This window comes from Bipolaris zeicola, assembly GCF_000523435.1.
Source record: "Bipolaris zeicola 26-R-13 unplaced genomic scaffold scaffold_1, whole genome shotgun sequence".
NCBI lineage: Eukaryota > Fungi > Ascomycota > Dothideomycetes > Pleosporales > Pleosporaceae > Bipolaris > Bipolaris zeicola.
This window is the reverse complement of record NW_006912050.1, coordinates 243,340-270,003: the sequence shown is the minus strand read 5'-3', so window position 1 is coordinate 270,003 and position 26,664 is coordinate 243,340. Positions and strand designations below refer to the sequence as shown.

The 26,664-nt window shown below is 51.4% G+C and overlaps 11 protein-coding genes across 11 annotated transcripts; 7 read left to right on the top strand and 4 right to left on the bottom strand.

Moving 5' to 3' along the window:
- Positions 1-1,288: 1,288 nt before the first annotated feature.
- COCCADRAFT_81154 (uncharacterized protein) lies at positions 1,289-3,526 on the top strand (the record flags this gene model as incomplete). The annotated part of the gene is made up of 1 exon (XM_007708416.1): positions 1,289-3,526. One exon carries the CDS (start codon positions 1,289-1,291, stop codon positions 3,524-3,526), a length of 2,238 nt encoding a protein of 745 aa, XP_007706606.1.
- Positions 3,527-4,332: 806 nt separating this feature from the next.
- Positions 4,333-5,250, top strand: COCCADRAFT_21589 (uncharacterized protein; the record flags this gene model as incomplete). Its single annotated transcript, XM_007708318.1, has 1 exon — positions 4,333-5,250. The coding sequence occupies one exon, from the start codon at positions 4,333-4,335 to the stop codon at positions 5,248-5,250; it is 918 nt and encodes a 305-aa protein (XP_007706508.1).
- Positions 5,251-6,173: 923 nt separating this feature from the next.
- On the top strand, positions 6,174-7,379 carry COCCADRAFT_270 (uncharacterized protein; the record flags this gene model as incomplete). The annotated part of the gene is made up of 1 exon (XM_007708293.1): positions 6,174-7,379. The coding sequence occupies one exon, from the start codon at positions 6,174-6,176 to the stop codon at positions 7,377-7,379; it is 1,206 nt and encodes a 401-aa protein (XP_007706483.1).
- Positions 7,380-7,957: 578 nt separating this feature from the next.
- Positions 7,958-8,464, top strand: COCCADRAFT_21587 (uncharacterized protein; the record flags this gene model as incomplete). The annotated part of the gene is made up of 1 exon (XM_007708317.1): positions 7,958-8,464. The coding sequence occupies one exon, from the start codon at positions 7,958-7,960 to the stop codon at positions 8,462-8,464; it is 507 nt and encodes a 168-aa protein (XP_007706507.1).
- A 196-nt stretch (positions 8,465-8,660) lies between these two features.
- On the bottom strand, positions 8,661-9,965 carry COCCADRAFT_21586 (uncharacterized protein; the record flags this gene model as incomplete). The annotated part of the gene is made up of 4 exons (XM_007708316.1): positions 8,661-9,126; positions 9,190-9,563; positions 9,622-9,741; positions 9,804-9,965. The coding sequence occupies 4 exons, from the start codon at positions 9,963-9,965 to the stop codon at positions 8,661-8,663; spliced, it is 1,122 nt and encodes a 373-aa protein (XP_007706506.1).
- Positions 9,966-11,814: 1,849 nt separating this feature from the next.
- COCCADRAFT_81122 (uncharacterized protein) lies at positions 11,815-13,791 on the top strand (the record flags this gene model as incomplete). The annotated part of the gene is made up of 3 exons (XM_007708415.1): positions 11,815-11,868; positions 11,921-13,309; positions 13,366-13,791. 3 exons carry the CDS (start codon positions 11,815-11,817, stop codon positions 13,789-13,791), a joined length of 1,869 nt encoding a protein of 622 aa, XP_007706605.1.
- Positions 13,792-14,678: 887 nt separating this feature from the next.
- Positions 14,679-15,062, top strand: COCCADRAFT_81362 (uncharacterized protein; the record flags this gene model as incomplete). The annotated part of the gene is made up of 3 exons (XM_007708414.1): positions 14,679-14,745; positions 14,816-14,874; positions 14,940-15,062. The coding sequence occupies 3 exons, from the start codon at positions 14,679-14,681 to the stop codon at positions 15,060-15,062; spliced, it is 249 nt and encodes an 82-aa protein (XP_007706604.1).
- Positions 15,063-16,566: 1,504 nt separating this feature from the next.
- COCCADRAFT_31888 (uncharacterized protein) lies at positions 16,567-18,154 on the bottom strand (the record flags this gene model as incomplete). Its single annotated transcript, XM_007708346.1, has 2 exons — positions 16,567-17,282; positions 17,332-18,154. The coding sequence occupies 2 exons, from the start codon at positions 18,152-18,154 to the stop codon at positions 16,567-16,569; spliced, it is 1,539 nt and encodes a 512-aa protein (XP_007706536.1).
- Positions 18,155-19,055: 901 nt separating this feature from the next.
- Positions 19,056-21,524, top strand: COCCADRAFT_263 (glycoside hydrolase family 95 protein; the record flags this gene model as incomplete). Its single annotated transcript, XM_007708292.1, has 2 exons — positions 19,056-19,280; positions 19,332-21,524. The coding sequence occupies 2 exons, from the start codon at positions 19,056-19,058 to the stop codon at positions 21,522-21,524; spliced, it is 2,418 nt and encodes an 805-aa protein (XP_007706482.1).
- Positions 21,525-21,964: 440 nt separating this feature from the next.
- COCCADRAFT_81249 (uncharacterized protein) lies at positions 21,965-23,053 on the bottom strand (the record flags this gene model as incomplete). The annotated part of the gene is made up of 3 exons (XM_007708413.1): positions 21,965-22,268; positions 22,311-22,627; positions 22,712-23,053. The coding sequence occupies 3 exons, from the start codon at positions 23,051-23,053 to the stop codon at positions 21,965-21,967; spliced, it is 963 nt and encodes a 320-aa protein (XP_007706603.1).
- A 798-nt stretch (positions 23,054-23,851) lies between these two features.
- On the bottom strand, positions 23,852-26,554 carry COCCADRAFT_21580 (uncharacterized protein; the record flags this gene model as incomplete). Its single annotated transcript, XM_007708315.1, has 4 exons — positions 23,852-23,922; positions 23,973-24,181; positions 24,231-25,282; positions 25,697-26,554. 4 exons carry the CDS (start codon positions 26,552-26,554, stop codon positions 23,852-23,854), a joined length of 2,190 nt encoding a protein of 729 aa, XP_007706505.1.
- Between the last annotated feature and the right edge of the window lie 110 nt (positions 26,555-26,664).

The following is a 26,664-nucleotide window of genomic DNA, read 5'->3' as shown; positions in this document are numbered from 1 at the left end:
GCCCACATCGACTCGACCATCTCCGAGGGGCGGAACGCCAGCGTCAGTCGTAAACTCTAACCTCGAGCAATCATCCGCCATCGCCAGCTGCATCGCGACCGACCTCGCTTGTGCTTGCTGATCCCGTCGTCATCTCTGGGGCCATGATAGGCGTTGGCGCCTGCTGAATACGAGCACACACGTACTATGCACATCTGCCATCATGCCTGTCCTCAGAACCCGAATCTTGCATCACCCATCATCGCCCATCGACACACGCTGTCCATGACCAGGCAAGTGTGCCGCGAGAGGCGCTGCCGGGAGAGGGAGAGCCCGCTGAGATGCGGCGAGTCTGCAACAACTGGCGGGGCAATAGCCACTACTCCTCCATGCCATGCCATGCATGCATGCAGCCACCAGCCACGCCTCAGAAATAGCCGTCGCCAGGCGCGCCCGTCCTCATTACCCAGTATATTGCGGCCGAACTTCACGATGCTCCAAGACGAGCTGCAAGTGTGTGTGGGCAAGCGTGGGTGGGTGGGACTGCCAATCACATCGGATCCGCTCTCAATAGTCCTCTAGACAGGGCCCGCCGCGCTGCTTGCTCGCTCTTGGAACATGCCGTCGGTGAGGGTCAGAGGTCCACAGCTAGCTTCACGATCCGCCTCAACTTCGGAGCATTCTTGTTTGCATGGTGCTACTATACCTGTACTACTGGGCCTACTACGACTGTTGGACATCTGCCATGGCCCAGAGGACATGCGCATGGTGGTAGGGCTGGATCCGATGACTCGTACGACGTCGGTCGGTCCATCGTCAGTCCGTGCATATGCAACCCTGCAGACATTTGACGTCTTTCGCAAGCCATCATCCCTGGATCTCAGTCGCATTGGCATCGGCTCCGGCACTGCCACTGCCACTGCCACTGACAGCTGCTATGCTCTGCTGTGTCCCTCGTACGGATCTGGCGATTCTGCTCTCCCTGCATCCAGACAATGCGGCTGGATAGGACAAGACGAGACATGCACCACGTCCGTGCATCTTCCTCTAGTTAGTGGCGAAGCTTTGCTTTGCCCATCTGGACTGAGGCTCCGTTCCGCTCAGCTGCCGCCAGTCAAGCTCAAACAATGGCACGGCTGGCAACGACAAGACGCGCCCGCTCCACCCCCTCCGGCCGTCCACTCTGTCGACAAGATAGTCAGACAGATGCCTGTGTCTGTACTGTGCTCCGCTGCTCCACACTTCCGACCCTCTGAGCGCTTGCACACGATATCAAGGCTATCCCTGAAATCCCAACCTACGTGGCGACATGGCAACACCACTCCAGACCGAACCCATTTCGCCGAGAGCTACACCTTTGCCTCCGCTCCCTGCTGAAGATCCGCTCACGCCCGCGCAATGGACCACGCTGCTCGCCATTGCAGATGCCGTCATTCCTGCAATCCAGCCCGCCTCGACAGCTACGGCGCAAAATGATATTGTTGCGTCTGACCAAGACTACTCTACTGCTATCAGCACGCTGAGGGCCCGCATACCCGAGAGCGACCCTGATGCTGGGGCGGCTGCCAAAGAGTACTTGGCCGCATATGCAAGTCAGGACCCCGCATTCCGTGCAGAAATGCAGCGAGTATTCGCCCTGTACATGCCCCATAGTCAGAGGAAGGAATTGGCCATGGTGCTCGACTTGCTTGATACCAGACCGGGGTCGTTGTTCCTAACTGGATACCTCACGCCCATTAGCGCCCAGCCCGTCCATGTTCGAGAGTCGATTCTCCACGCTTGGGCAACCGCTCGCTTGGGGCCACTCCGGCAGATGCGTCGCTCATTCACCATTCTCTGCAAGCAAGCGTGGATCAAGACGTCGCCGGCTTTGCGCCGTGTTATAGGTCTGCCGCGGGTGCCAATTGGCATGAGACCAGGTAAAGGGTTTGACTATAAGTTTATCCAGATTCCTCCCGGTGACGATCCTGAGGTGATTGAGACAGACGTGCTCGTTGTGGGCAGCGGTTGTGGAGGCGGCGTGTCTGCAAAGAACCTGGCCGAAGCAGGGCACCGTGTCGTGATTGTTGAAAAGGCCTATCATTGGACTCCGGATCACTATCCTATGACTGAAGCTGATGGGTGGCACCATCTCTTCATGAGCGGCTCCTTCTTGACGTCTGACGATGCCTCCGTCAGCGTCGTGGCGGGTCAGTCTTTGGGTGGAGGAGGAACAGTCAATTGGTCCGCTTCTCTCCAGACCCAAGGCTATGTCCGCCGCGAATGGGCAGCACGAGGCCTGCCGTTTTTTACATCTGCAGACTTTCAGCAGTCGCTGGACCGTGTCTGTGACCGGATGGGCGTTTCGACTGAGCATATCAAGCAAAACCCGGGCAACAGGATGTTATTAGATGGTGCCAGGAAACTAGGGTGGAATGCCAAGCCAGTTCCCCAGAATACTGGGGGGAAGCAGCATTACTGTGGTTATTGCAATTTTGGCTGTGGCTCGTGTGAGAAGCAAGGGCCGGTAGTGTCGTTCCTGCCGGATGCGGCTCGTGCGGGCGCAAAGTTTCTCGAAGGTTTCCACGCCGAAAAGGTTGTTTTTTCCATGCAAAACGGTCAACAGGTAGCCACGGGCGTCGAAGGAACATGGGCGTCTCGTGACATAAACGGTGGAGTGGCAGGTTCGCCTGTTAACCGGCGCAAGGTGCTGATCAAGGCAAAGCGCGTTATTGTCTCTGCAGGCACACTGCAGTCTCCCTTACTGCTGATGCGCTCTGGTCTGAAGAACCCGCGAATTGGCCAGAATCTGTATCTTCATCCCGTCACGTTTCTTGGTGCTTACCACAAGGCAGAAACCAACCCATGGGAAGGAGGCATCTTGACGGCTGTCGTTGGTGAATTCGAGAATCTTGATGGGAAAGGCCATGGTGCCAAGCTTGAAGCCACCAACATGATACCATCTGCCGGTCTCATGTGGGTAGATTGGAAGGGAGGCTTACAATGGAAGCTCGATGCTGCCAGGCTAAAGCACATGGTGGGTTACATTTCCATTGTCAAGGACAAAGATGCAGGAAGGGTGTATCCAGATCCCGTCGATGGCAGAGTGCGAGTTTCGTACCAAGTCAGCAAGTTCGACAGGCAAAATATCATGGAAGGTATTTTGGCCCTGGCGAAGATCCAATACATTGAAGGCGCAGAAGAAATCTTCACAACCATACCTGGCCTGAGGTCATTTGTCCGGGACCCTTCTGCGCCGTTAGGGGACGGCATCAATAACGCAGAATTCCAGGCGTGGCTCGCAGAGGTCGAGGCCAAGGGCTTTCAGTCGCCCGAGAGTATGTTTGTGTCTGCACATCAGATGGGAACGTGTCGCATGAGTGCGCAAGAATGGGAGGGTGTTGTCGACCCCCAGGGCAAAGTTTGGGGTACAGAGGGGTTATACGTGGCGGACGCAAGTGTTTTCCCCAGTGCTAGCGGGATCAATCCCATGGTAACAAACATGGCTATTAGTGATTGGATCAGTAGGGGAATTGCAAAGGGTCTGGACGAGCGTCCCCGCCTGTAAGCAAATGCATCGTATTTGAAATGCATAATGGAGAGAAGGGGATGATAGTCTTGAGTTATCTGATGGGATTTGCAGTTGGCCAAGGACTGAAGGATTGGCGCCACTCTTCTCTTGGTCTACACAGCCTTCCTGGTGGCCTTATGGGAGGACTGCCATCAACGGCAATGGGCCAGGTTTCACGGGTATAAGTACGCTAGGCTACTGTGAGGCACACAGGTAGTGATATCGCCACAAGCAGTAGACTATTCACAGCCCAAGCACATGGCCGAAGCGCCCATATGATTGGTGGGCGACGGTGCGACAGCCATGTCCCGTGCGGGCCGGGCAAGCGTGCCAGGCCTGTGACATCACCAGTCGACAGACTGTGGGGTTGATTGGGTTCACCGTGTGTTCGTCTGCAACCTTTGACCTGCTCGCCCATCTGATCTCCAGCCTTTGCTGCCGCTATGAGCCTAGGGCTGCATCCTTGGACCCTGACTGCGCCTAAAATACAGGGACCCGAAACAGAGTTTCTCGCCTGTTGCTCGATGTACCACTGAGGCAGACGTTTATGCTCGAGTCCCTCTTTATAGAGTCGGGCGCACCACGCCTGCGCTCCAAGCAGGGTTGACCTGGAATACTTAAGCTTGAAGACGACGACTGCCGCGCACGCCTTGCCCGTGCAATTGTGACGCAGCCTTGCCTTGAATACAAACTATAACCGCATCTTTCGCCCGACAAACTTCGCACTTTGCCACAACTCCCAACGCCACATCACCACACACACACACGCACATACCGACCGCAAAACCATCATCTACACCACCATGACCAGCGTACTCAAGGGCGGCTTCGGCTCGCCAAACAGTGCGCCTCTGGGAGGCCCCAATCCGGGCACCGAGTTTGTCAACACCATTTGCCCGCTCAAGGGTGCTCTCGACGGCTACGACAATTCCCTGCCATGCAGCAGGCAGACCATCCCCGTCCCCACCAACTTCCGCGATGCCATGGCTGTCCGTGAGGTCGTCTTTGGCGAGCAGGGTGTTCCGCTCGAAGCCGAGTTCGACGAGGACGATGCCCGCAGCTGGCATTGGGTTGCCTATGCCTCCGTCGCTACACACTCGACATCACCACCCAAGGTGCTGCGCCGTGCTGACTCGGGCAACACGCCTGCCGATGACGCCCGCCGCGCATCTGCTACTGCTACGCGCGTGCCAGTTGCGACGATCCGACTGATTCCCCCGCCCCACGGCCCGAACAAGTACGTCCAACACCACGAAACAGACAAGCATCCCGACGCAGATCCCCCGGCCCACGACCAGGAGCACAAACAGCCAGCGGAGCCCTATATCAAGCTTGGCAGGCTCGCTGTACTTGCTCCTTACCGCAGTCTCGGTCTTGCGAAGCTGCTCATCAACGCGGCGCTCGACTACGCCACAGCGAACCCCGACTTGATCTACCGTCCTCCGTCTCCCACCGCATTGGAGATGGCCCAAATACTTGGCCACCAAAAAGAGAGGGAAATCACATGGCAGGGTCTTGTTATGATCCACGCACAAGCAAACCTACAGTCCATGTGGGAGAAGCACGGTTTTCATGAGCAGCTCAGGAACGAAGACTGTCATGTCGAGATAGATGCCGAACCTCATTGGTTCGAAGAGGGCATTGAACATGTCGGCATGTGGAAGCGACTCCCAATCGAAAAGCGCAAGAGGCTGTCTCTATCCTCTCTCGACTCTGCTTGAGCACATCCTGCTACGCACTTTTACCATTTCTCGCAGTTTTTGTTTGCACGCGATTTTTAGGCTCTGCTTCAGGGGATTTCAGAGTGTTTCGACAACAAGACTGGATACCCGCGTTCTTGAAGTTGGATTCTCCACACATTTCCGGGGTGCCCGGTCGAGAATCCTCCGTGTTGTGAAATTACATTATACCCAATCCCCTTTATCCAGTTTTTCATGACGACACGGCCGCATCTTTCGCTTCTTTTTGGTTTAGATGGGAAGAGCTGGAGTTATTTTTTTTCGAAATCAAAATGTTACAAGATATGATGGTTTGCAGTAGACTAGCAGAATCGACCATTTGGTCCTTTTCCTCCTCCAGCAGTGCCTGTTTTCCGGTTCTCTTTCTAGCATCTTTTTCAAGCGTATCCGGTCCTTGTAGGAATTGTTAACTTTCACCTACTCTTTCCATTCTAGTGAGCGGGAGAAATATGTGGGGTAAAAGGAGTGGGTGAGATACTACTTAGGAACTACCCCAGTACCCCAGTATATTGGCTTGGCGAACCCTGTCAAGAGGCATGCCGTCTCTGCGCACCAAGGAAAATGAATCACAGGCAACAGTCACATCGTCAAGTATCGCAAGGAACATTGTTCCACTGGTGAAGCCATGTGTTTGTCTTTGAGAAACATTGTGAACCAACGCGCACGTGGTGACAGTCACACGACCATAGCGCACAAGTCCGTTTACCATCATAGGATTCGATCACACCGCCGCTCTTAGCTCGGCAAAATTAAAATTACACTCTCACTTGTGAAGACGAAATAGTCTACGCGTAGAAATTCAATAATGTATAAGTGACGCGCTGCTCTCAACGTCTCCGCCGACTAAACTTGACTTCACCACCCATCGCAACCAGTACCTTGCAAACACTGTTCGAACATTCATCATGGCGGCCTTTTTGGGAGTCACCATTACCCTTGTGCTTGCTGTTATTTCTAGAGGCAGCCATGCGGTTCAGATCCCTGGGGCAGACAACAACCACAGGTTCAAGGTTGCCGTCTCGCACTTCCCTCTAACAGACACCACACGCAAGGATCCATACTTTTCCACAGAAGACCGCCGCGTCATGGTCAGCTTGTTCATGCCTATTCCCAGAGACTCATGCTCGAGTGAGTGCCAGAACAGCTACATGCCACCGCAGACAGCTCGAATTGCCAATGAGCAGTTCATTGTTGGGGGACAGCGTGACATTGGCGTCTTTGAAGACATGACCTACAACGCCTGCTGCAAGAGCTCAGGGTCTATCGATGCGAGCAAGATTCCCGTCGTGGTACTAGAGCCGCACGTCGACACGAGCAGGTTGCTCTACTCAACCATGGCGCGCTTCATCGCCGCCAACGGAGCTGCAGTCGTACTAGTTGACCACCCAGGCGACGCCTCCATTGTCGAATTCCCCAACAACGGCCGGCGCGCCCTCGACACAGTCTACAACAGCGGTACCGTCTCGCTCTCCAACTTCTCCCCCCTAACCGCCTGGAACACCACCGTTACCAAAGCCATCGAAACCCGCATCTCAGACATTGAATTCGTCCTCTCCCAACTCAACTCCGCGGACCTCCTCAGCCGCCAATTCAGCTCCTTCACCTTCGCCTCCAGCACCGGCCTCGGCACCACAAACTACGGCATCGTAGGCCACGGTCTCGGCGGCTCCGTCGCCACCTCCCTCGGTCTGACCCCTACCACGCTCTTCAGCATCAACCTCCAAGGTACACCCCCCCTCCTCACCTCCCCGGTCCGCAACAACCCCCTCTTCTTCTTCGGCCGCCAGGATTACCGTCGTGAAAACGATATCCACTGGGAATCCACATGGTCCTATCTCACGGGCCCCGCGACGGAATTCGATCTCAACGACTCGGCCATCTTCGACGTGTCTGACCTCCCTATTATCGTGGAGCTTGCGCGGAATGAGGGCGGGAAACCGCAGACGAGCGGGCGGGGGTTGAGTGGTGGGTTTCCGGTTCAGGGGGCGCAGGCCGTGACGTGTTTTGTGGAGACGATTGTTAAGGCGCAGTTTGGGTTGGATTCGGGGGGTGTGCTGATGAATGATTGTATGAGGTTTTTTCCCGGGGTTGTGCCGTATCCGGGTGTTTGAAAGAGGAGGGGGGAAATGTGTATATAGGTTAGTGGGGTTTTGGGGAGGTAAAGGGGTCTTTCTTTCTTTTCTTGCATTTTTTTTACTTGGTCTAGGGAGGGTTTGCGGTGGATTGGCATTGGGATACGGAAGATACCCTGTTTTGCATGATTGGCGTTGGGGATAGATGTGGAGGGTTGGTTTGGACCCTTGTTTTTTTGGGGTGAGATGTAGAAGGATGGGTGTGGTTACTTTGAATGGAGATTCATGATGTAATTTTCAACCACTGTCTTTCGTCATCACGCACTCTATACGAATACATGTTATCTGGTACCGCACTCATGTTTCTGGTCCATAGCATCGTGAACCCCGCCTTTTTATTGACTGAAAAAGAGGGGGTGAAAGACGATACGAAGATACCATGGTTCGTTGACGGCTTGTTTGTGTATATATCTTCTCTTTCTTCCTCCCTCACATCTTCATCGCTTGCCAAACCTCAAGCAGCCTCGAGTCACCTTGTCAAGAAGACGCAAAGTCTAGAGTACTAATTTCTTCTTTTTCTGTCTTACCCCAATCTAAAGTCCCCAACATCATCAAAAATGCACCCCTCAACTATCCTCACCACTACCGCTCTCGCCGCCACCGTAATGGCCGCCCCGGTGAGTGACGCGCCGACCCCCGATGCTGTGGCCCTGGCGGACACCAAGAGACAGCTCATATATCCTATGGATCTTTGTACTAAGATTGGATGCGGAGTCCCTCGTGTTGGGACGTATGATGGGAAGAAGCACCATGAGCATGATGATGATGATGAGCACCACGACAATGAACATCATGAAGAACATCATGAGGAGGAGGAGCACCACGAGGAAAAGCACCCTGAGGTTGAAGAAGAGCATGAGGAGCATGGAGAGCATGAGCATCACGAGAATCACCATAGGGATGAGCACAAGAAAGAGTATGAGGGAGACCATGAGGATGAGCACACGAAGAAGTACAAGCACGAGTCCAAGAAGCTCATGCCAAGGTACGATCAATTCCGTCTGGAAGTGCTGAGGAAGCTCGAGACCAGGGGAAGAAAGGGCTTTGTTTGCACCGTCTTGTAGTCGTGAGAGAAACCTCCTACCAGCCATCAAAACAGTGATTAGCTTCTTATCTTAATAACGTCATCGAATTCTCCATCTGGTATCACTATGCCAAAAAAAATCTCCAATAAACCCTCCTTGTTTTTTCTGTTCATTCAATTCCCTGCATCCTAACCATTCCCAACTGCACTAATCCAATAGCACAACCCCTCCAACATCAATTACTCCTAACCTCCCACATCCTCTCCACACTAATCGTCCTCGGCGACACACCCCCCTTCCCCATCATATTGCCCCTCTCCTCCTTTCCCCTCTCCTCATCTGACGAAATACAAACCCGCTGTATCCCCTCAACCGGCCTCAACTCAATCTGCGACGAATTGTTCGTCTGATCCACCAGTTCGGAAAACGTAGCTGTCGGATCCAAACCTCGCGATGCGCCCGCACCTCGTTTCGACATGAAGCTGATTTGCTTGGCGCTGCTGCTGCCGTATTGGTACCCGGAGTCGAGGTTGTGGCGCGATTTGCCGAACAGAGGGCGCAGAAGGGGGATGCAGGCCAGGACGATGGCGACGGCGGGTTCGAGGCCGGAGAGTATGGTGGCGAGGACGCCGCTGTAGGTCATGTCTGCGAAGTCGAGGGTCGGGAGGACGGTTTGGCGGTAGATGGTTATGGCCCAGGTGCTATTTATTGCGATGTTAGCGGGGGGGTTGAGGGAAGATAAGGGGGAGGGTGGACTTGGTTACCCTATTCCGATGCTGAGAAGACCCATGGCGAGGAGTTTCTTGCGCATTGGCATTGCAAGTTTGTAGAGATATGGCATGGGCATTCCGATGAGAACGGCGTCGGTGATGAGATTAATGATGCCCATTGTAAAGTAAAAGTCTGGTTGACTTCCGCATGTTCCGGGCACTGTGAAGTCCCAGTTTCGCGCCAGTGGCCGGCAGATGAGGAATGCGGCCATGATGTTTGCGGAACACCATACTACGATGAAGGCGCCGAAAGCGACGCTCATTCGTATCATCGTGGGTGTGGGGATTAAGGCCGAGTACATGAGTAAGACTGAGAGTTTACTAAAGCATACGGTTGCGTTCCAGAGCATTGAGAAGGTCATGATTCCCTGTAGCCCAAACCGTTAGACGTATACATCAAGAGAGATATGAATCTGAAAAGCTTACCTTGAAGAAATACGTAGTCGTCCCCGGTCCAAACCGCTGCATGACTTCCGCAGTGTGGAATCCAAGTCCGCCGTGTGTAACCAGCGAAATGCATGTCCCGTGCAAAGCCGCATTCCACAGCTACATCAAGAAAACGTTAATGATCCAAACAAAAACCCAGTTTCTGGTAGTATAAAACTCACACAAGCAACGACGATACACCAATCGCTCCCATCAACACGATTCCGTATCCTCTTAGCAACAAGCCTCAAGCCCACCGCAATAACCACAATCGAAATCGATATCGAACTCGCAACCACAACACACACTTGCAGACGATTCTCAATAGGAATCGTCCCATGCATCGTGCATAGTAAACGTAAGGTAGTAAAGGGGGTAAGAGCAAGCACCAGCACCAGCACAACAGCCGTCTAAACTCCTTCCGCCAACAAAACAATCAATAACCAATAATGCAAAAAAAAAGGTGTACGTAAAGTTTCAAAAACAAGCCATGGATAAGTACGGCAATGGACTTGATAGTAAGTAATATCTAAGCCCTAAGAAAGCCCATCATCCAGGGTTACCAAATCTCATCTATTATTACTTTCTAACCCTCGCCCCCCTTCACCTCTGACGATTCGTCACAAAACGAGTAATACTAGCTCCCCCTTCCCCCCGAATTTACCTATCTATCTCTCTCTTTCTCTCTCTTCCGACACAGACCCCCCGAAAAAAAATCTCTCTCGCGCATCCGCCCAAGAAAGAGAAGCGCCGCAGGACGAAACGGATCTGCAAGAGAGAGAGAGAGGGGCTGGATACGATAGAATTCGCGTGCCTTGCATTTTTTGGGGTGATCGAGTCGAAGGTACGTTACACGAGATAGATGGCAGCGATCGCAGTGAAGGGAAAGGTCCGATAGGGGTAGGGAGAGGGGGGAGGGGGGGAAGAGAGAAAGAGAGTCCGGCCGTTGGGGGTGTGAGCGTGAGATGGAACGTGAGTAGGTTGATTGCCTTTTTTTGCTTACGGCGCAAAGCCAACCTTGTATTCCCCCACGTGGCACAAAGTTGTGTCTTCTCTACTAGTCTGCGCTTGGATAATATAAGGTTTTCGCCTTGTCCTGTTTTCTTTTTGTAGGATTATGCCTGTTGAGGCGGCGTAGTTGCGGCATGAAAAAAAAGACAATAGTAGAAGTAGTAAGTACTACGTACTTAGAGTACCTTACTCGAGGTGTTGTGGGGCTTAGCTTCACCTTTTCACCCTTGTTTTTTTGAACCTATGCCCAGCGTTCGCGCATTAGCTGACCCGACCCGCTATGCTCACACCGCCAACGGCATGCGGATCATTGCATAATGGGTAGGAGAGCGGGCGGGAATGATTGTTTGTGGGCACGGGATTCCCTTTTTCTTCCATACTATGCGTTCGGAATTGGACCAGTCAGCGGCAGTACCGCCCTGCTCTGATGTAATCTTGTCTTCTTAGCGAAGGGATGATGGATGCAACTCCTCATTTGCGATGCCCATGTTGCACTGTGCCGCAATCACCTAATGCAATTGTTGATTTGCGATTTTGGTTAGTTTTTATGATAAGCGACTCGGTCGAATAACTTCGCCATTCCTTCCTGGTCGGCGTCCACCAGCGACCGGGCCAGGGACCTCCGACTCGACTTTCTGGAAATCGGGGTGCAGTCTTCCGCAAACTGTAGTACCCCACCCGTCCCAGTTACATGACTTGTGTTTTGGGTAGGTTTGCCGTTCATGCTCTTTCTTCAGCATTTTACTAACTTAATAACACGATTCTAGCTTATTGGTATAGACGGGAGTGCTCGTGCAAAGTTGATTGAGAGTGAGCTGTGTCGGGTCTACATCGGTGATGGGCATGGACGTACATGTGCCAGGCCTGTCTGTCCACGCAGATACCAGACAAACGGTCCGATGGAAGAGAAGGGGGCCACGCAGGCCAGATCCTGCGACTGCGACGTTTTGCTCTGCAATCGATAGGAATGTAGGCTAGTCGGCAAGCGATGGGTCCTCTTTCAAGTTCCGCGGAGGATTCAGCACATAAAGTGACATTGAAAAGGATCCAATAAAGTGGGCTTTCACATGCATACTTACATCTACCCAGAGCAGTGGTAACTTCTTATTCTGCTGCGGGCATAAGGTGATATTTTCCCCAACATTTGTGTCAGGAAACCCTCGAGGAAGCAAGTGCTGCATAATGGTTCGAGTCTCGAAGAACGAACAAAGGGTCGCCATTGTTACCGGTGCTACGGTTCGTCGTATTATGCTTTTGAGATCGCCACGAATACACTGACACATGACAGAGTGGTATCGGTTCCTGGCTGGCAGCACATCTTTATCGTGGTGGCTACCGCGTAGCCATCTGCGGTAGACGGGAGAAGGAGGGCCAGGCAGTTGCTCGTTCACTCGACGCATCCGAAAACACAGCGTTCTTTGTCCAGTGCGATGTGAGCTCCTACTCCTCACAATCCAACCTCTTTCAATCAGTCTGGAAAAAGTGGGGTCGACTTGATGTACTGATTGCCAACGCCGGGTGTGTAGACCGAGGCTCTGTCTACAACTTTGCACGCCGTGATGCGGCCATTGATGATTTGCCTGCAGAGCCCAACACCACCTGCACTGACATTGATCTGAAAGGCACGATCTATGGAACCACACTAGCAACCCACTTCATGCGCCATAACCCTGGGGGAAAGGGAGGCAAGATCGTCGTGACTGGCAGCATGATTGGTATATATCCTTGCCAAACCTTCCCTGAGTACTGCGCTGCAAAGGCCGCAGTCCATCAGTGGGTCAAGACGGTGGGACCGATCCTACAGGTCAAGGAGAACATTACTGTCAACTGCGTGATGCCGGGTGGTATCGAAACACCTGCCATGCCTGGCTTTAGCAAGGCCTTCCGCCCGGAACAGATGACGTTGCAATCGACGCTGATGGCTGGTTTTGATTCTTTCCTCAGTGATGCGGAGAATACCAAGACTGGCCAGTTGATCGAAGCTGCACATGACGAACTCATCAACTGGGGCCATCCAGGGTACAAGAGCGGATCATTCGCAAAGCGCACTGAAGCTGTCTTTGAGCCATGGTTCGAAATGATGCATGGAGAGACAAGCGGGCTGCCGGGCACAATTCCAGACTGGCCTGACCAAAAGGTCAAAATCATTGCAGTGACCGGTGCCACTGGAAGTCAAGGTGGCGGCGTAGTAAACATTATGAACAAGACTCCAGGCTGGAAGGTCCGCGCGGTTATACGAAATCCCGACAGCGAGGCCGCCAAAAAGCTCGCAAAAGAGGGTATTGAAGTAGTGAAAGCCGACTTTGACGACGAGGCATCTCTCCGCGCTGCATTCGATGGCGTACACGCCGTTTTTGCAGTCACCAACTGGTGGGAATCACTTTTCCGAGGTAAGACGCAACACGAATGCGGCGAAATCGAAGAGCGCCATGGAATGAATCTAGCACGGGCTGCTGCGTCGTCTCGCACAGTAGAGCACTACATCTGGTCAACATGTCCGAGTGCCAAGCGCCGGTTCTGGGGCAAGATGGAAGTGCCGCATATGGATTACAAGGCCAATGTCGACGCTCGCATCAAGTCCGAGCTCCCTCAACTTGCGGCTATAACAACATATCTGTACTTTGGGTATTATCCGCAAAACATGGCTTTCTTCCCCATGTGCAAGCCTATTGAATACGTAAGTTGTTCTGCAACCTCAGAATTGAAAGCTCGAGATACTGACATAGTAAACAGCCAGACACAGGCCGCTGGGTCCAAGCCTTCCCCACAAAACCAGATGCCAAAGTCCTCCTTGCCGGTGACATGAGCGTCAACCCCGGCATTTGGGTACGGCAAGTGCTGGCTACAGGAAGTAAAGCATTCGGCCGCTGCGCCAACGTTGCATTAGAAAAGTGGACATTCCAACAAATGGTAGACGTCTGGTCCGAGGTGACAGGCAAAAACTGCGTCTATGCTGAGATCAGCCCAGAAACCGCTGCACAGCTGCACGGCCTGGTAGGCGCAGAGCTGTCATTGCAGTTCAAGTACGGCGAGGCGTGTGATCCGTGGGAGGTAACAGATGATTTCATCAGCCCCGAGGACCTCGGTATTGATCCCAACGAAGTCGTAGGATTCAGAGGAACAATTCAAGGACTGAAGGATGCGGGTTTCTGGGGTTGATGTCGGCTTGGCGGTCGACGGCCCGAGTATCGAAGCCACTTTCTTGTCCCTATTCTGTTACGAAGATGTCTTAAAAGAATACTCTTTTCCCCACATTTAGGCGTTCACGTCTGACCCATGTGTCTTAGATCCTGTGTGTCGTGACGTTCCTTTAGTGTAACTGATTTTAAGGCCTCCCGATACTACGTAGATGGCGCTAAGCCCGTCTCTGGTAGTGGTTCCGCTGATCGGGACACGGACTCTTATACGCAGCCGTTAGACTCGAGGGCGATTGGTACAGAGTCGGATAGTCAGCGTAGCGGAAAATCATATCCTAGTGTTCTGTTACATCGGTCATATTAGTATGCCTCCGACCGATGAACCGATTCCTTACCGACGCACCGATTCCTCATCGCTTCCACTGTAGTTCAGCCACCAACGCTCATCTTCTTCACTCTGTCTGGAAGGTAGTTTGTGGGGTGACGGGCCGGCCCACAACTAGACTTCTAAAGCGTCTAGTTCATGGTACCGAGCACTGGAAATGACGCTCAACATATCTGCTAGTAGAGACCGTTCACAATACACTGGCGTTGGTGGCTGTACATGTGAAGATGCTGTGAATCCACATGTGGACCTCGCAGCTTGTGTAATGCGATGATTTTACCGTATACAGTTACTCTATGATATGTGTATTATTGCTGCAGAATGCTGCCAAGTTGCGAGAAGGTCGCTAGAACAGAATGTGCATGCAGGATTTTGTGTATGTGGTGGCATCGTCGGGTAAAAAGGCAGTGCCAAGTTGGAGCAGCAAAAGAACATATAAAGAGCATGAGTTCCGTTAACAAATTCTGTTCACAGCACACAAAATCATCAGATTAATTCAACAGAGTCTCTTTACAACCGTCACCATGAAGTTCGCCGCTCAACTCTTCACCGTCGCCGCTCTCTTGGGCGCTACGCTCGCCGCTCCCGCCGGTATGCCATCCTTGTTGTCCAAACATATGCAGAACACTGTAGTCAAAGATTCACTAACAAAACCCTTCAGCTGACTCCAACACTATTGAAGTTCGTGACGCGCTCACCAACGAGGTTATGGAGGGTATGGTACGTTGAGCCTCTACTCCTACTGACAGTAAAGCAACATCCAAGAACGCTACTGACTCCAATAGGCTATTGACAAGCGCCAAGTATGCTACTGCTACGGAGGATTCTGTACTCCCGGGTGCCACGACAAGGTCAAGCGTCAGGTCTGCTACTGCTACGGAGGCGTGTGCACCCCTGGATGCCACTAAGCAGATAGCATGAATGAGACATGATTTTATGAGAAAACACTAAAACCTGTCTCCCGTACTTCTAGCCGAGTATTGATGATAGTTACTATATTCTCTGCAACTATACCCAAGTATCCTTACGTATCACAGGAGTTCATCCCTCCAAAACCATCACCATAATCATAGCCAGAACTCTCATTGTGAACATCACCCTCATCATCATTATGGAAACTAGAACGGCCTTTTGACTTGAGACACGCCACGATTTCCCATTCGACCCTTCTCAATCCAAAAATCCAACATCTTACTCTTCTCCCCCCTCCACACAACCTCATCTCTCCCAAGCGACAGATACCCCATCTCCTGCGTCTCTTCCACTCGCCTCTCCGTCGCCAGCTTCACAATCCCCATCCACTCCTCCCCCTTCTCTTCTCCCTTCTCCTCCCACAAAATTTTCCTAAGCTCAGGAAGATACTGCACGCGCCCCACACAATACATCTTGATCTCCGTTTTGATAGGGCGCTCATCAAACACTTTACCTGGCTCTCCCAACTCCGGCTTGATTAGCTTTTCTGCAGCCTCCTTGGCATCTCTCCATCTCCCGTGTTGGAATAATTGCTCGAGTGTTACTAACCTCGGCTGCGTCTGCTCAAAACATTTATCGAGACTGACAAGGTAGTTCCGTGCGCACCCCGCGTACCGCGCCGCACACTCCATAAGCTGGATATCGTGCACACCCTGCAGCGATACTGCGTACTGTGCGAATAGCGCGGCTGAGGCGTTGCGGGAGTCGAAGAAGACTTTGGGGATATCTGCGTCTTCGAAGATGGATTTTAAAGTCTGGGCTTGGAAGTTTGGGGGTATGAATCCGGACGTGTGGTGGGTGCTGGGAGTAGTGAATGCAGTTGCGCCTAGTTGGAGTATGTCGACGAGGTAATAGGTTGATGAGAAGAGGATGGTAAGGAGGGAGATTGGACCTGCACGGTTGAGTTTTGCGCCTTGCGCGTCGATGTAGAGGGGTGAGTTGGGGAGGTCTAGGTTTCGCAACTGTTTGTATTGGCGAGAGATCAGATTCACTAGGTATTGGATATCGGCTTGGGAGTCGATAATCTCGAGTGTAGTAGTTGACATGGTGAGTAACGGATAGAGTGATCACTTGTAAAATTCGGCGAACACGAGCGAAGATTTGTACGACTGGGACGGATAGAAGTGAGTAGTTTGAGGTAGAAGAGGGGTTCACTGACCGGTTGGCAAATGCTGTGTAACCATACGCCTGATTTGTGATGTGGCACGGTTGGACTACTACGCTTGCGGCGATGGCCAAACACCAACCCAAACAGTCATTGAGAATACCCCGAATGATTAGCTTAAAATTTCCGAAGTGTTCGACACACATGCTGCCAACCAAGACTTTGATTGGAAAAAAAGACGGGATCAAAAATCGTCATATTACATGCCAGACATGCTCAGTTGCAATATACAGTATTGTACATGACTACACACCTACCACAGCTTCCATTCCCAATCACTCAGTCCTCTCACTGTGCACCTCCTTCTCTTCATCCCTCTTCGTGGCCTCGTATCTCTTGCCGCGGAAAGAGTACACTCCCCAGTTGCTGCACGTGACATCATGAGGGTCAAGGTCGTTGAGATCCCAACGCAAGCTTCGGAACAGATTCTCGCCAGGCTCAAGCAACATATCCATCTCGTTGCCGAATCTCTTGTTCAAAAAGTCGACATCTTGCTGCATGTCCCAAGGGCTGTAACCGGTCGCGATAATTGGAACCTTGGTCTCAAGGAGAAGCGGTAGCGTTTCTTCCCATTCGTGGGCTGAGGCGGGGTTTCCGAAGCCAGGATGGAAAACAACGAAGCAGTCAAAGTAGGGGTCGTAAGGGTAGAAATAGCCCGTCTTGTGGATGTTGTGATAATATTCAACAAAAGTGCTGATCTTCATAGCGTTGCTGATGCGGTCTTCGATTACAGCACCGAAGGGGTTTAGGGGCGTACGCTCGGGGAGGGGCAGCTCCTTCTCGCGGTTCGCCATGCTCTCGGGTCCGATGAAATTCAAAGAGAACTGAACACGATGGAAAAGGTAGGCAAGCTGCATCCATGTTTCGCGGGGCAGTGAGGATTCTGCGCGTGCGCCGAGGATGAACAGGCGGACAGAGGGTGGGGCGATACGTGCATTCTTCCAAGTATCACCACCACCTGTTCGGGGTGGGTGAAGCGTATGACGGAGTGCTGTACCTATGTCAGTACTACACAACCAGTTGAATGAGAATACACATACCGCTAAAGCTCTTCAATCCTTCTGGTGTCATGCGTCCATTCTTCCGGATATTATAGGGACTCAACTCATTGAGAACACTGGCAATGGTCATAGGATATGTCAGGAGCTTTGTCGCCTGCCTCATCTCACGGTCCTCGTTGAGCGCATCAAAATCACGAGTGTACAGGTACGTGTCCCAGCTTGTCATATTGACCAAAATCTCCTCCATTTGGGGCTCAGCGAATTGGAACTCGCGGAAGAAGCGCCCACTCCGCAGATCGTGGTCATCCTCGTTGATCTGCCTCAGCACATCGCAGACTTCTAGATGTGCCTCGTAGTCGTCTGCCCAATGTTCTTCGCAGCAGTATACCGGAATGCCGCAGTCTGGACACTCGAAATCTACGTGCGCAGGTGGAGTACCCGTCTCAGAAGACTTGCGGGCTTCGAGGTCCATGGGATTGTTGACGGCGCGTGTAGGCTGGTGCGAAGGATGCGGGCAGTAGGCATGCTGGCGCATGAAAGCTGCGCGCTTTCGTATTTGCGGGATGGGCGAGTTGGAGAATGAATTGAAGAGATTGTCCTCAGTCAGAACCCTCGTCCGACGAATTCCCTCCGGGTCAATGTATTCATAGGGCTCGAACGGCTTTTCGAATGCTCGCTGCGGGGTCGTAGAGAGGCCGCGCTTTGGCAAGGCTAGTTTTGGCGGTGCTAAACTTTTGGTGGAGTGACTTCGTGATGTCGCCGCGTTCTGGGCCAACGGACGGAGGGCTTGCGGAGAGCGCAGTGAAGCCCGCGGTGTCTTCAGCAGTGAAAGACACTGTCTGCACGTGTACGGTGTCCTCATCTTTGCTATTCCGGCTTCAATTGAGGACGCAGAAGCTGCGATGATCATGGAATCATCGTTCACCAAACTTAGCGCCGCTCGGCCAATCGAACCGCCGATTGGCTGGAATTACCCCTCCAACCGCAACACCCTCACTTGACACTACTACCTTTGTTTCCTCACAGCTTATTCATTTCATGACATAACAGATGAGCTTCTCGAGTCCGGATGCTCGCAGCCACGATCTCTTACCAAGTTCAATACAGATAAGTGGGTAAGATACGTCAAAGATATAGGACATTGCGGACGTTGTGTTCAGTTTGGCAATACTTCCGGGACCAGCAAGCACTGATACAGCGACCGGAACAAGTTCAGCTCAGAAGAGCATCTGGACTACGCTTTATTACCTCTGCGGACGAAAAACGGCTAAGTTATTATGAAACAAAGTGAAAGCATGCCAGCAACCCCAAAACATTGCATGAAGACTTGCAGCACTGCGGCAGTAGTGAAGGCATGAGCAATGGCTCCTTCGCTCCTTCTCAGCCAGAAACTTGCTTTGCAACTAAACGAGCTACAAGATTCCGGAAGGACTACCCAATGCGGGAAAATCCTTGGAGATCGACGAGCATTCGGTTGTATAGTTGAGAAATCGCAGCTATAGAATAAGTACTCCTTCCTGTTCCGACACTCTATCGTGCCTCGTGACCAATAGGCGCCCGTATCGTCGGTAACTATGGGGCAGACCGACTAATACCATTCGCGGAGAATCTACGTACATGACGATCCTCAAAAGAAAACCAATACCCGTCCCTGCAAACAAAGCGGGGAGGACACAAGGTTCATGAACATTTATGTAGAGCTTCATCGCTTTTTGAAGAATGCATGGTTGCTTAGGAACCGTGGGCAAGCTCAATATTCCACAATGCTACCAAAATTGCTGTTACCGCCATTGATATCTGCACTCCTACATGGCACCAGCGCTAAACTGATATGGTCCACTTCACCTGCAAATACTAGCGACGTCATCCGAACCGCTTTACCTGTCGGCAATGGGCGACTAGCTGCTATGCCAATCGGTCCTCCCTCGGCTGAAACTCTTACGCTGAACCTCGACAGCTTATGGTCAGGAGGCCCTTTCGAAGCATCTGTAAGTCTAATACTACACGCTTAGACACATATAGACTAAACATGGTCCAAGAACTACACCGGTGGTAACCCAGAATCATCAATTGATTCCGCACTACCTGGCATTCGAGAATGGATTTTCACCAATGGTACCGGCAATGTGACAAAGTTACTTGGTACCAACGACAACTATGGATCATATCGAGTCCTGGCCAATCTCACTGTAACAATCCCATCCCTTGTTGGCAGCCAGGTTTCCAAATACACGCGCAAACTGGATTTGGCAAACGGCCTCCATTCAACTTCTTTCAACACCAATGACACTGAGCTTGAAACTACAGTTTTTTGCTCTTATCCAGACCAAGTTTGTGTCTACACAATCCAGTCGTCCGGAAGCCTGCCAGCTTTCGAGTTGAAATTGGGTAACCAACTGGTTGAGCCCAAGCTTGAAAACATTACCTGTGCTGCAAATGGTACTGGAGCTGATTCCGGCCATGTGAGGCTACGAGGTATAACCCAACTAGGCCCTCCAGAAGGAATGATTTACGATACAATTGCGCGCGTGTTACCAAATTCCGATTTGAAGACAACTTGCGATGGCAACACTGGAATTCTAAAAGTTACACCTGGAGACGGAGCAAAGAGCGCCACGGTTATGATAGGAGCCGAGACGAATTATGACATGAAGAAAGGCACAGCGGAGCACCAATACTCGTTCCGAGGAAATGACCCGGGCCCAGTGGTTGAGGATAGGATACAAAAAGCATCCACAAAAACTCTCAAAGAACTGAAGAGTAGCCATCTAGAAGACTTCACTTCCCTCACAGGTCGCTTCGAGTTTCTTCTTCCCGACCCCCTGAACTCGGCTCAGGTTCCAACACCGGAGCTGCTCGCAGGTTATGACTCCAACGTTACTTCTGGTGACCCATACGTCGAAAGCTTGCTCTTTGACTATGCACAATACTTGTTGATTTCCAGCTCACGACCAGGCTCCCTACCCACGAATCTACAGGGGCGATGGACTGAACAGATGGCGCCCGACTGGTCTGCTGACTACCACGCCAATATCAATCTGCAAATGAATTATTGGACCGCCGACCAGACAGGTTTGACAGAAACCCAGATGCCACTGTGGGACTACATGATAAACACGTGGGTCCCACGGGGCCATGAAACAGCCATGCTACTATACGGCGCACCAGGCTGGGTTGTCCACAACGAGATGAACATCTTCGGACACACGGCAATGAAAGACGGAGAAGAATGGGCCAACTATCCCGTCGCCCCAGCATGGATGATGCTGCACGTCTTCGACTACTGGGACTACACCCGCGACACCACCTGGTTGCGCACGCAAGGCTACCCACTCATCAAAAGCGTTGCTCAATTCTGGCTCTCCCAACTCCACGTCGACACCTTCACCAACGATAATACCCTCGTCGTAAACCCCTGCAGCAGCCCGGAACACGGTCCCACGACCTTCGGCTGCGCCCACTATCAACAACTCATCCACCAAGTTTTCGACGCCGTCCTGGCCACGCACTCGCTCGCTGGCGAATCCGACGCCGCATTCACCTCTAACGTCTCCTCTACGCTCGCCCGCCTCGACAAAGGCTTCCACGTAGGATCCTGGTCCCAAATCAAAGAATGGAAACTTCCCGACTCCTTCGGCTACGAATTCCAAAATGACACCCACCGCCACATCTCTGAACTGATAGGCTGGCACCCCGGATACTCCCTCTCCTCTTTCCTCGGCGGCTACTCAAACACCACAATGCAATCCGCTGTCCGTAACAAACTCATTAGCCGCGGCATTGGCAATGGGCCCGACGCAAACTCCGGCTGGGAAAAAGTCTGGCGCGGAGCCTGCTGGGCACGTCTGAATGATACGGCACAAGCGCATCTGGAGCTCAGATACGCGATTGAGCAGAATTTCGTAGGAAATGGATTCAGTATGTATAAAGGGGAGCGCACGCCGTTTCAGATTGATGCGAATTATGGGTATGGAGGATTGGTGTTGAGCATGCTTGTTGTGGATTTGCCAGCACCGGCTGAGGGACAGGAGGGGAAGAGGAGAGTGGTATTGGGGCCGGCCATTCCCGAGAGTTGGAAGGGTGGGAAGGTGAAGGGTTTGAGGATTCGGGGTGGTGGTGTTGTGGATTTTGGATGGGATGATGGGGGTGTAGTTAGGGAAGTGACGGTTGTGGAGGACGCGGGGGACGTGGTGTTTGTTAACAAGGAGGGGGATGTGTTAACAGGGTCTTGAGAATGGAGATTATGACGATTTGATGGTTTCCTGAATATTGTAGCACTCAAACTCTTCAAAGATGGAACTCGTGTTTAGTAGGACTTTGAGGAATGGGATCAGGTGCACCAGAATAGAGAGAAGTGATCACTTGTTCGTGATAGGCGAAATAAGGGAATCGAAATTTGAAATTTTTTGTTCAATACTGTAGAACATGCGGTAAACTTATTCCCAGAGTGATAAATTAGTCTTGACATGAACAGAGGGCGAGGGCACTCAATGAGTAGATGCAAGCCGATTGAGTATAATCTTGACTAACATGCGGCATTAACATAATTTAACGCCACATACACACACACACACACACAAATCAACGCGTTCCCAATTCAACATATGTGTGCAAAATTAAGCCATCAACTCTATCAAAACACTCCTTTTCTTCCCACACCGCTTATGCAAATTCAATCCCTATAACGTTCTACCCCCTCCTCAAAACCATCCGCATGCCTCCTCGGTATATGATTATCCCTCGCATCCCACACACTCCAAAAAACCATCTTATACGCCACCACGGCAAAGAACGCGCCAATACACGCTCCGCACGCCACATCAACAGGATGATGCCATCCATCTCTCAGTTTAAACAACGAAAGCGCAACAGCGACCCACAGCGGAGTCGAAAAGACAATGAGTTTCCAGTGCGGAACCGCATCAAAGTATTGATCTGAGAGGGGTTTAAAATTGCATCCGGGACCTTGGAGGGCGCTGTTGGTAACTGCGTTATGGTGTCTGGTATGAAGTCGAGACCGCCCGAGCGTCTTGTAGTGTGCACTGAGCCAAAGCGCGAGGAACATGAAGCCGGCGAATGCGGAGGAGGCGTGGCTGGCTGGAAAGCTTTTTTGCGCTTCGTTGAGGGTGAATTTGTCGGGGTTGGTGCAGAGTTGGTCGACTGTGTAGTATTGGACGAGAGACCGCACGGGGGGAGCTGACGCGGTAGTGGATTCAGGAAGGTAGGTCGCTGGTCTGCATATCCCGTAGAAATTTGGTCGGAGCCCGCCGATGAAGACTTTGATGATGCAGGAGAATAGGGTTGATGTTGAGAGGGCGTAGCTGAGGCCTGTGAACTAGGTTTTTGGAACTCAATAGTTAGTCGAGATGGAACTTTCTTCAATGTTTGGAAGTGTTCTAGGGCGCAGAGAAATACTTACCGATGCATCCCAATTGTAGTAGTCTCTAAGTACCCATAGATTCATGACTAGCATGATGCTGCTAGGGACGAGAAACGAGATGGCTGACATCATCATGGTGTTGATGTACTCTTCTTGCAGTGGCTGTGAGTATTTCAAGCCAATAGGATGGGTCTCTATGCCCTCGAAGTAAGGGAAGTGGTGAGGGATTACGGGTGGGCACAATCTCCAGAGAAGAAGTGCTAAGATAACGCAAAGGGTTTCTGTGAGTATATTCAGCCAGCTGTCACGGCAGATTTGGCGGAACGAAGGGGCGTTGTAGTAGCCTGGCCTTAGCCAGTGGTGTTTTCCGGGGGTAAGCATGATGAAATTTTGGACGTCTTTGGAGAGAAACCGAGAATTTTTGAATGGTAGGTAAGAATTTCTGAGACGAGAAGGGATATTAGAAAGTGAAGTGTTCTCTTTTCAGATTTTGAAACGCTGTTGAAGAACTAAGCATGCAAGCACCCTGCGAAACCCTTTTCAAAACGCAAACAGGTAAGGACATTGGCCTATTGTAAACGTGGAGAATTATGGTGTGTAGTTATCTCATTGGAGAACATATTTGTTGAAACTTTTTGCGAAGTAGGTGTTGCTGTTTGGGTACCATGGCACCCGGTGGACAAAAACATAGGTACTCCACACAGGTCATCACCGAACTCAAATCGATGAAACTCCAGAGAGTTGGCAACTTTAGTGTTTTATAACAGTACCATAATATTATTCTTACTATTATTCCTTGAGCGAATTGTCTTCGCAATATACTAGAAAATTGTGGGTGAACGGTACTGTCGACTACATGGAGTACATCCCATTTTGAAATACCCATGCTTTTGTCCACCAGGTGCATGGGAAGAAATATAGGGTGGCTGGGTCCAGGTCATAAGTGTGATAATAGAGATGGATGAATTAAAGAGAGATTCCATTGAACTAGTCGTTCTCATCCAACACATGTCCAAACGACATTCTCACCCATGCACGCGCTTGGTTGTATCCCATGACATACCCGTAATTTCCACATTGTTTTCCGTGTCTTTTAAGTGCCAACGATTCGTGATTTATGCTGCCCGACAAACCCATATTCAGGTAACAACAAAATGAACACGACTCCCACATATCCGCTTACCAGGTCGTAGAGACTTGGGGATACTCCTTCCTGCTAATCTTGAGGTCATCGTAAACGGAATCATCACCTGATAATCAGTTAGCACCTGTGTTGTTAAACATATAACATAAAACCCACCATGAAGATGCTCGACACGAAGCTCGTCTTCATGCTCGAGCTTCTCAATCTCCTCGAGTGGCGTTTCCTTATCGTGTTTCTGGTCCTTCGTGGTAGGCTTGACACCCGACTCCAGCTTCTCGCCAATAAGCAGGATCTGGCAGTACTCATAGTCAAGATACTTCGGCTTTGCTTCAACCCAAGCTAGTCCACGGAACTCTTCGATGAATCTGTCCCATGATCAGTATGTCATGCTTTCGTGATATCAAGCACACTCACTCTTGAGGGAAATTAGGTTTTTGAGGGAGTTGAGCTTGGGCAGGTCCACTTCGCTCAGGGTTCTTGACGCTGATGATGAAGCTGCCCTGATCCTTGATGCCCAGATCATCCTGCACCTCACCAAGCTCCGAAGGGATAGTAGTAGAATAGACAAGATGACATGTACGGTCCTCAGTACGTGTGATTGCGTACACACCCTCAGCCACTGGAGCAACGGGTTCAATGCGCCGACTGCCCTGTGTCTTTGTGTTGTACTCTTCCGCACCGAAGAAGTCCTTCTTTAGCTCCTTTATGGTAACGTTTGCTTTCTCCACAAAAGCCATGAAACGATCATTGTGCGACTTTGGGAAAATCTTCTTTGGAAGCGCGAACAGACGATTGTTGTTGTTATCCGCAAGCGCGCCTCCACCGAGTTTGGCACCTACTGGCATAGGTCGTAGGACGAAGAATGTGCGCTGTAGATCGCCTACACTTTCAGATTCTTCAATACCGACGCGGTTGCGAGTGAAAAAGTAAATGACGCCTTTTTCAAGAATGTTTGACGGAACCTGCTTTTCACGCTGCGATGATTCCTCGATCGCGCCCTCTCCATTGGTGACTGGTTCTTTTGGAGTATCGTGCGAATCATTTTCTTGTTCGTCTCGTGTCGTTGTAGGCGCTTTTGACTCAGTTTTGGAATCGTTATCACCCTGTTTCTCGGTATCAGATGGCTTTGTGTCGTCGCCGTTGGACAAAGCTTGCTCATCACTCGCGTCGACAAGATCCTCATCGAACTTTTCCTCGGACTTGTCTGTTTGTGTCACAGTCTCGCCATCATCTGAGGCGTCTTTCATCTCTTCGTCTTTTTCTTTACCTGATCCCATCGTCTCCTCAATAGTAGTCTGCTTCTTCGCTGCTTTAGTTTCACGCTTGGGAGATGGCTCGACATCATGCTTCCTCTTGGTACCAGCTGCGGTATCGCTACTTTTCGTGGGGCTTGACATGTTACTGGGATTATGTGGAGAAGAGCGTGTTGCAGTCAAATGTGCAGATATTGGGTCAATTGAGTAGAACTTCGAGAATATGTTAATAGGAATTCGAACAGTGAAGAATGGGAAAGACATAAGGGTACGTACAAATGATCGCGCTGGAAGTTTGTGGCAATCGCGTCGCGTGTGTACTAGTGACGTCAATGGCAGTATTTGGCACATCAACGCGTCAGGAAGGCACGTGCAGCAATAGCCGCCAGAACAAAGTTGCGATCAATCATCGTGGTTGTCATAAGAATGAAACGTGCGAAGGCGAATGCGATTGCTTACAGCAAGCATGGCCTGTTACGCCTCTGATGAAGCACCAAAACAAACACAACAGCCTATCTATTTAACACGGAGTATCGACCAGAGGCAGTGCTTTTTTCAACCGCGCTTCTCAAGAAAATCTTTAATACCCCCTGCTATACCCTCTGGAGTTGGCTTTTCTGCACACACATCGGGAGTAAAACCAAATTGGTGTACAAGGTAGTCGCGAGTAGTCGGGCCGATGGTGGCTATGAGTATGTTCCTCTGTTCGGTAGACGCTTTTGCTCTACCCGTCTCAGCATCCAAAAGATCCAGGCTCTCGAGCATCGCCTGGCATCCGCTTGGGGAGAATACAACAACCCATTGACGTCCGAAACCCCTCTTGGTGTTGTCTTTCCAAATGGCCGAAAAGTTCTCCTTGAAAGACTGCATCTCTCCGGTCTCGTATATAACCAATTCGTCTACTTTTGCTCTGATGTTTGGCTTCAGCTCCACCGACTGGAGCGTTTTCGGTATTATATCCCTTCTCTTATCTCCGACCATAAACAGAACAGGTGGGTTGGGACCATCTGGATAAATGGCGTTATAATGTTGCAGGATAAAGCCAGCCAGGGCTTCACCATTGCCGGTTTCTTCACCTAGGATCGGGCATTTAAGACCTAACGCTCGCAGTCCACGCGCGGTAGCCGGGCCTACGACATAGAGTGGCAGGCTCTCTGGAAGCAAGTCGTCAACCTGGTAGGTTCCTTGGCTGCGAATTTCTTGGATGACCTCGGTGAACGCCTCAACTGCCCGCTGCGAGGTGAATATCAGGGCACCGTATGTCGCAAGGCCTTGTTGCGATTTTGGCACCAAGCCTCGGCTGGTGACATGCTCGCGTACCTCGCGCAGGGCGTCTCGCTTGAACCTGTGCTCCAGCACTGGCACAAAAACAGGAGCGTAGCGGCCATTGTCGAGGCCAAAGAATAGCTCTTCGTATGTGTCCGTGGGTACCGACTTCGTTTTGAGCAACAAGATGGGGACACTGCCCCGCGATTGCTCCGCCATCCTGTACTTTGGTGGGTGAGGTTCGAGGCCCCCGGTGAATGTTCGATGGATGGAGAATGCGGCACTAGCCCATCCGCTAAAATTCGGGAAAAGTTGCCAACATTCCGCGG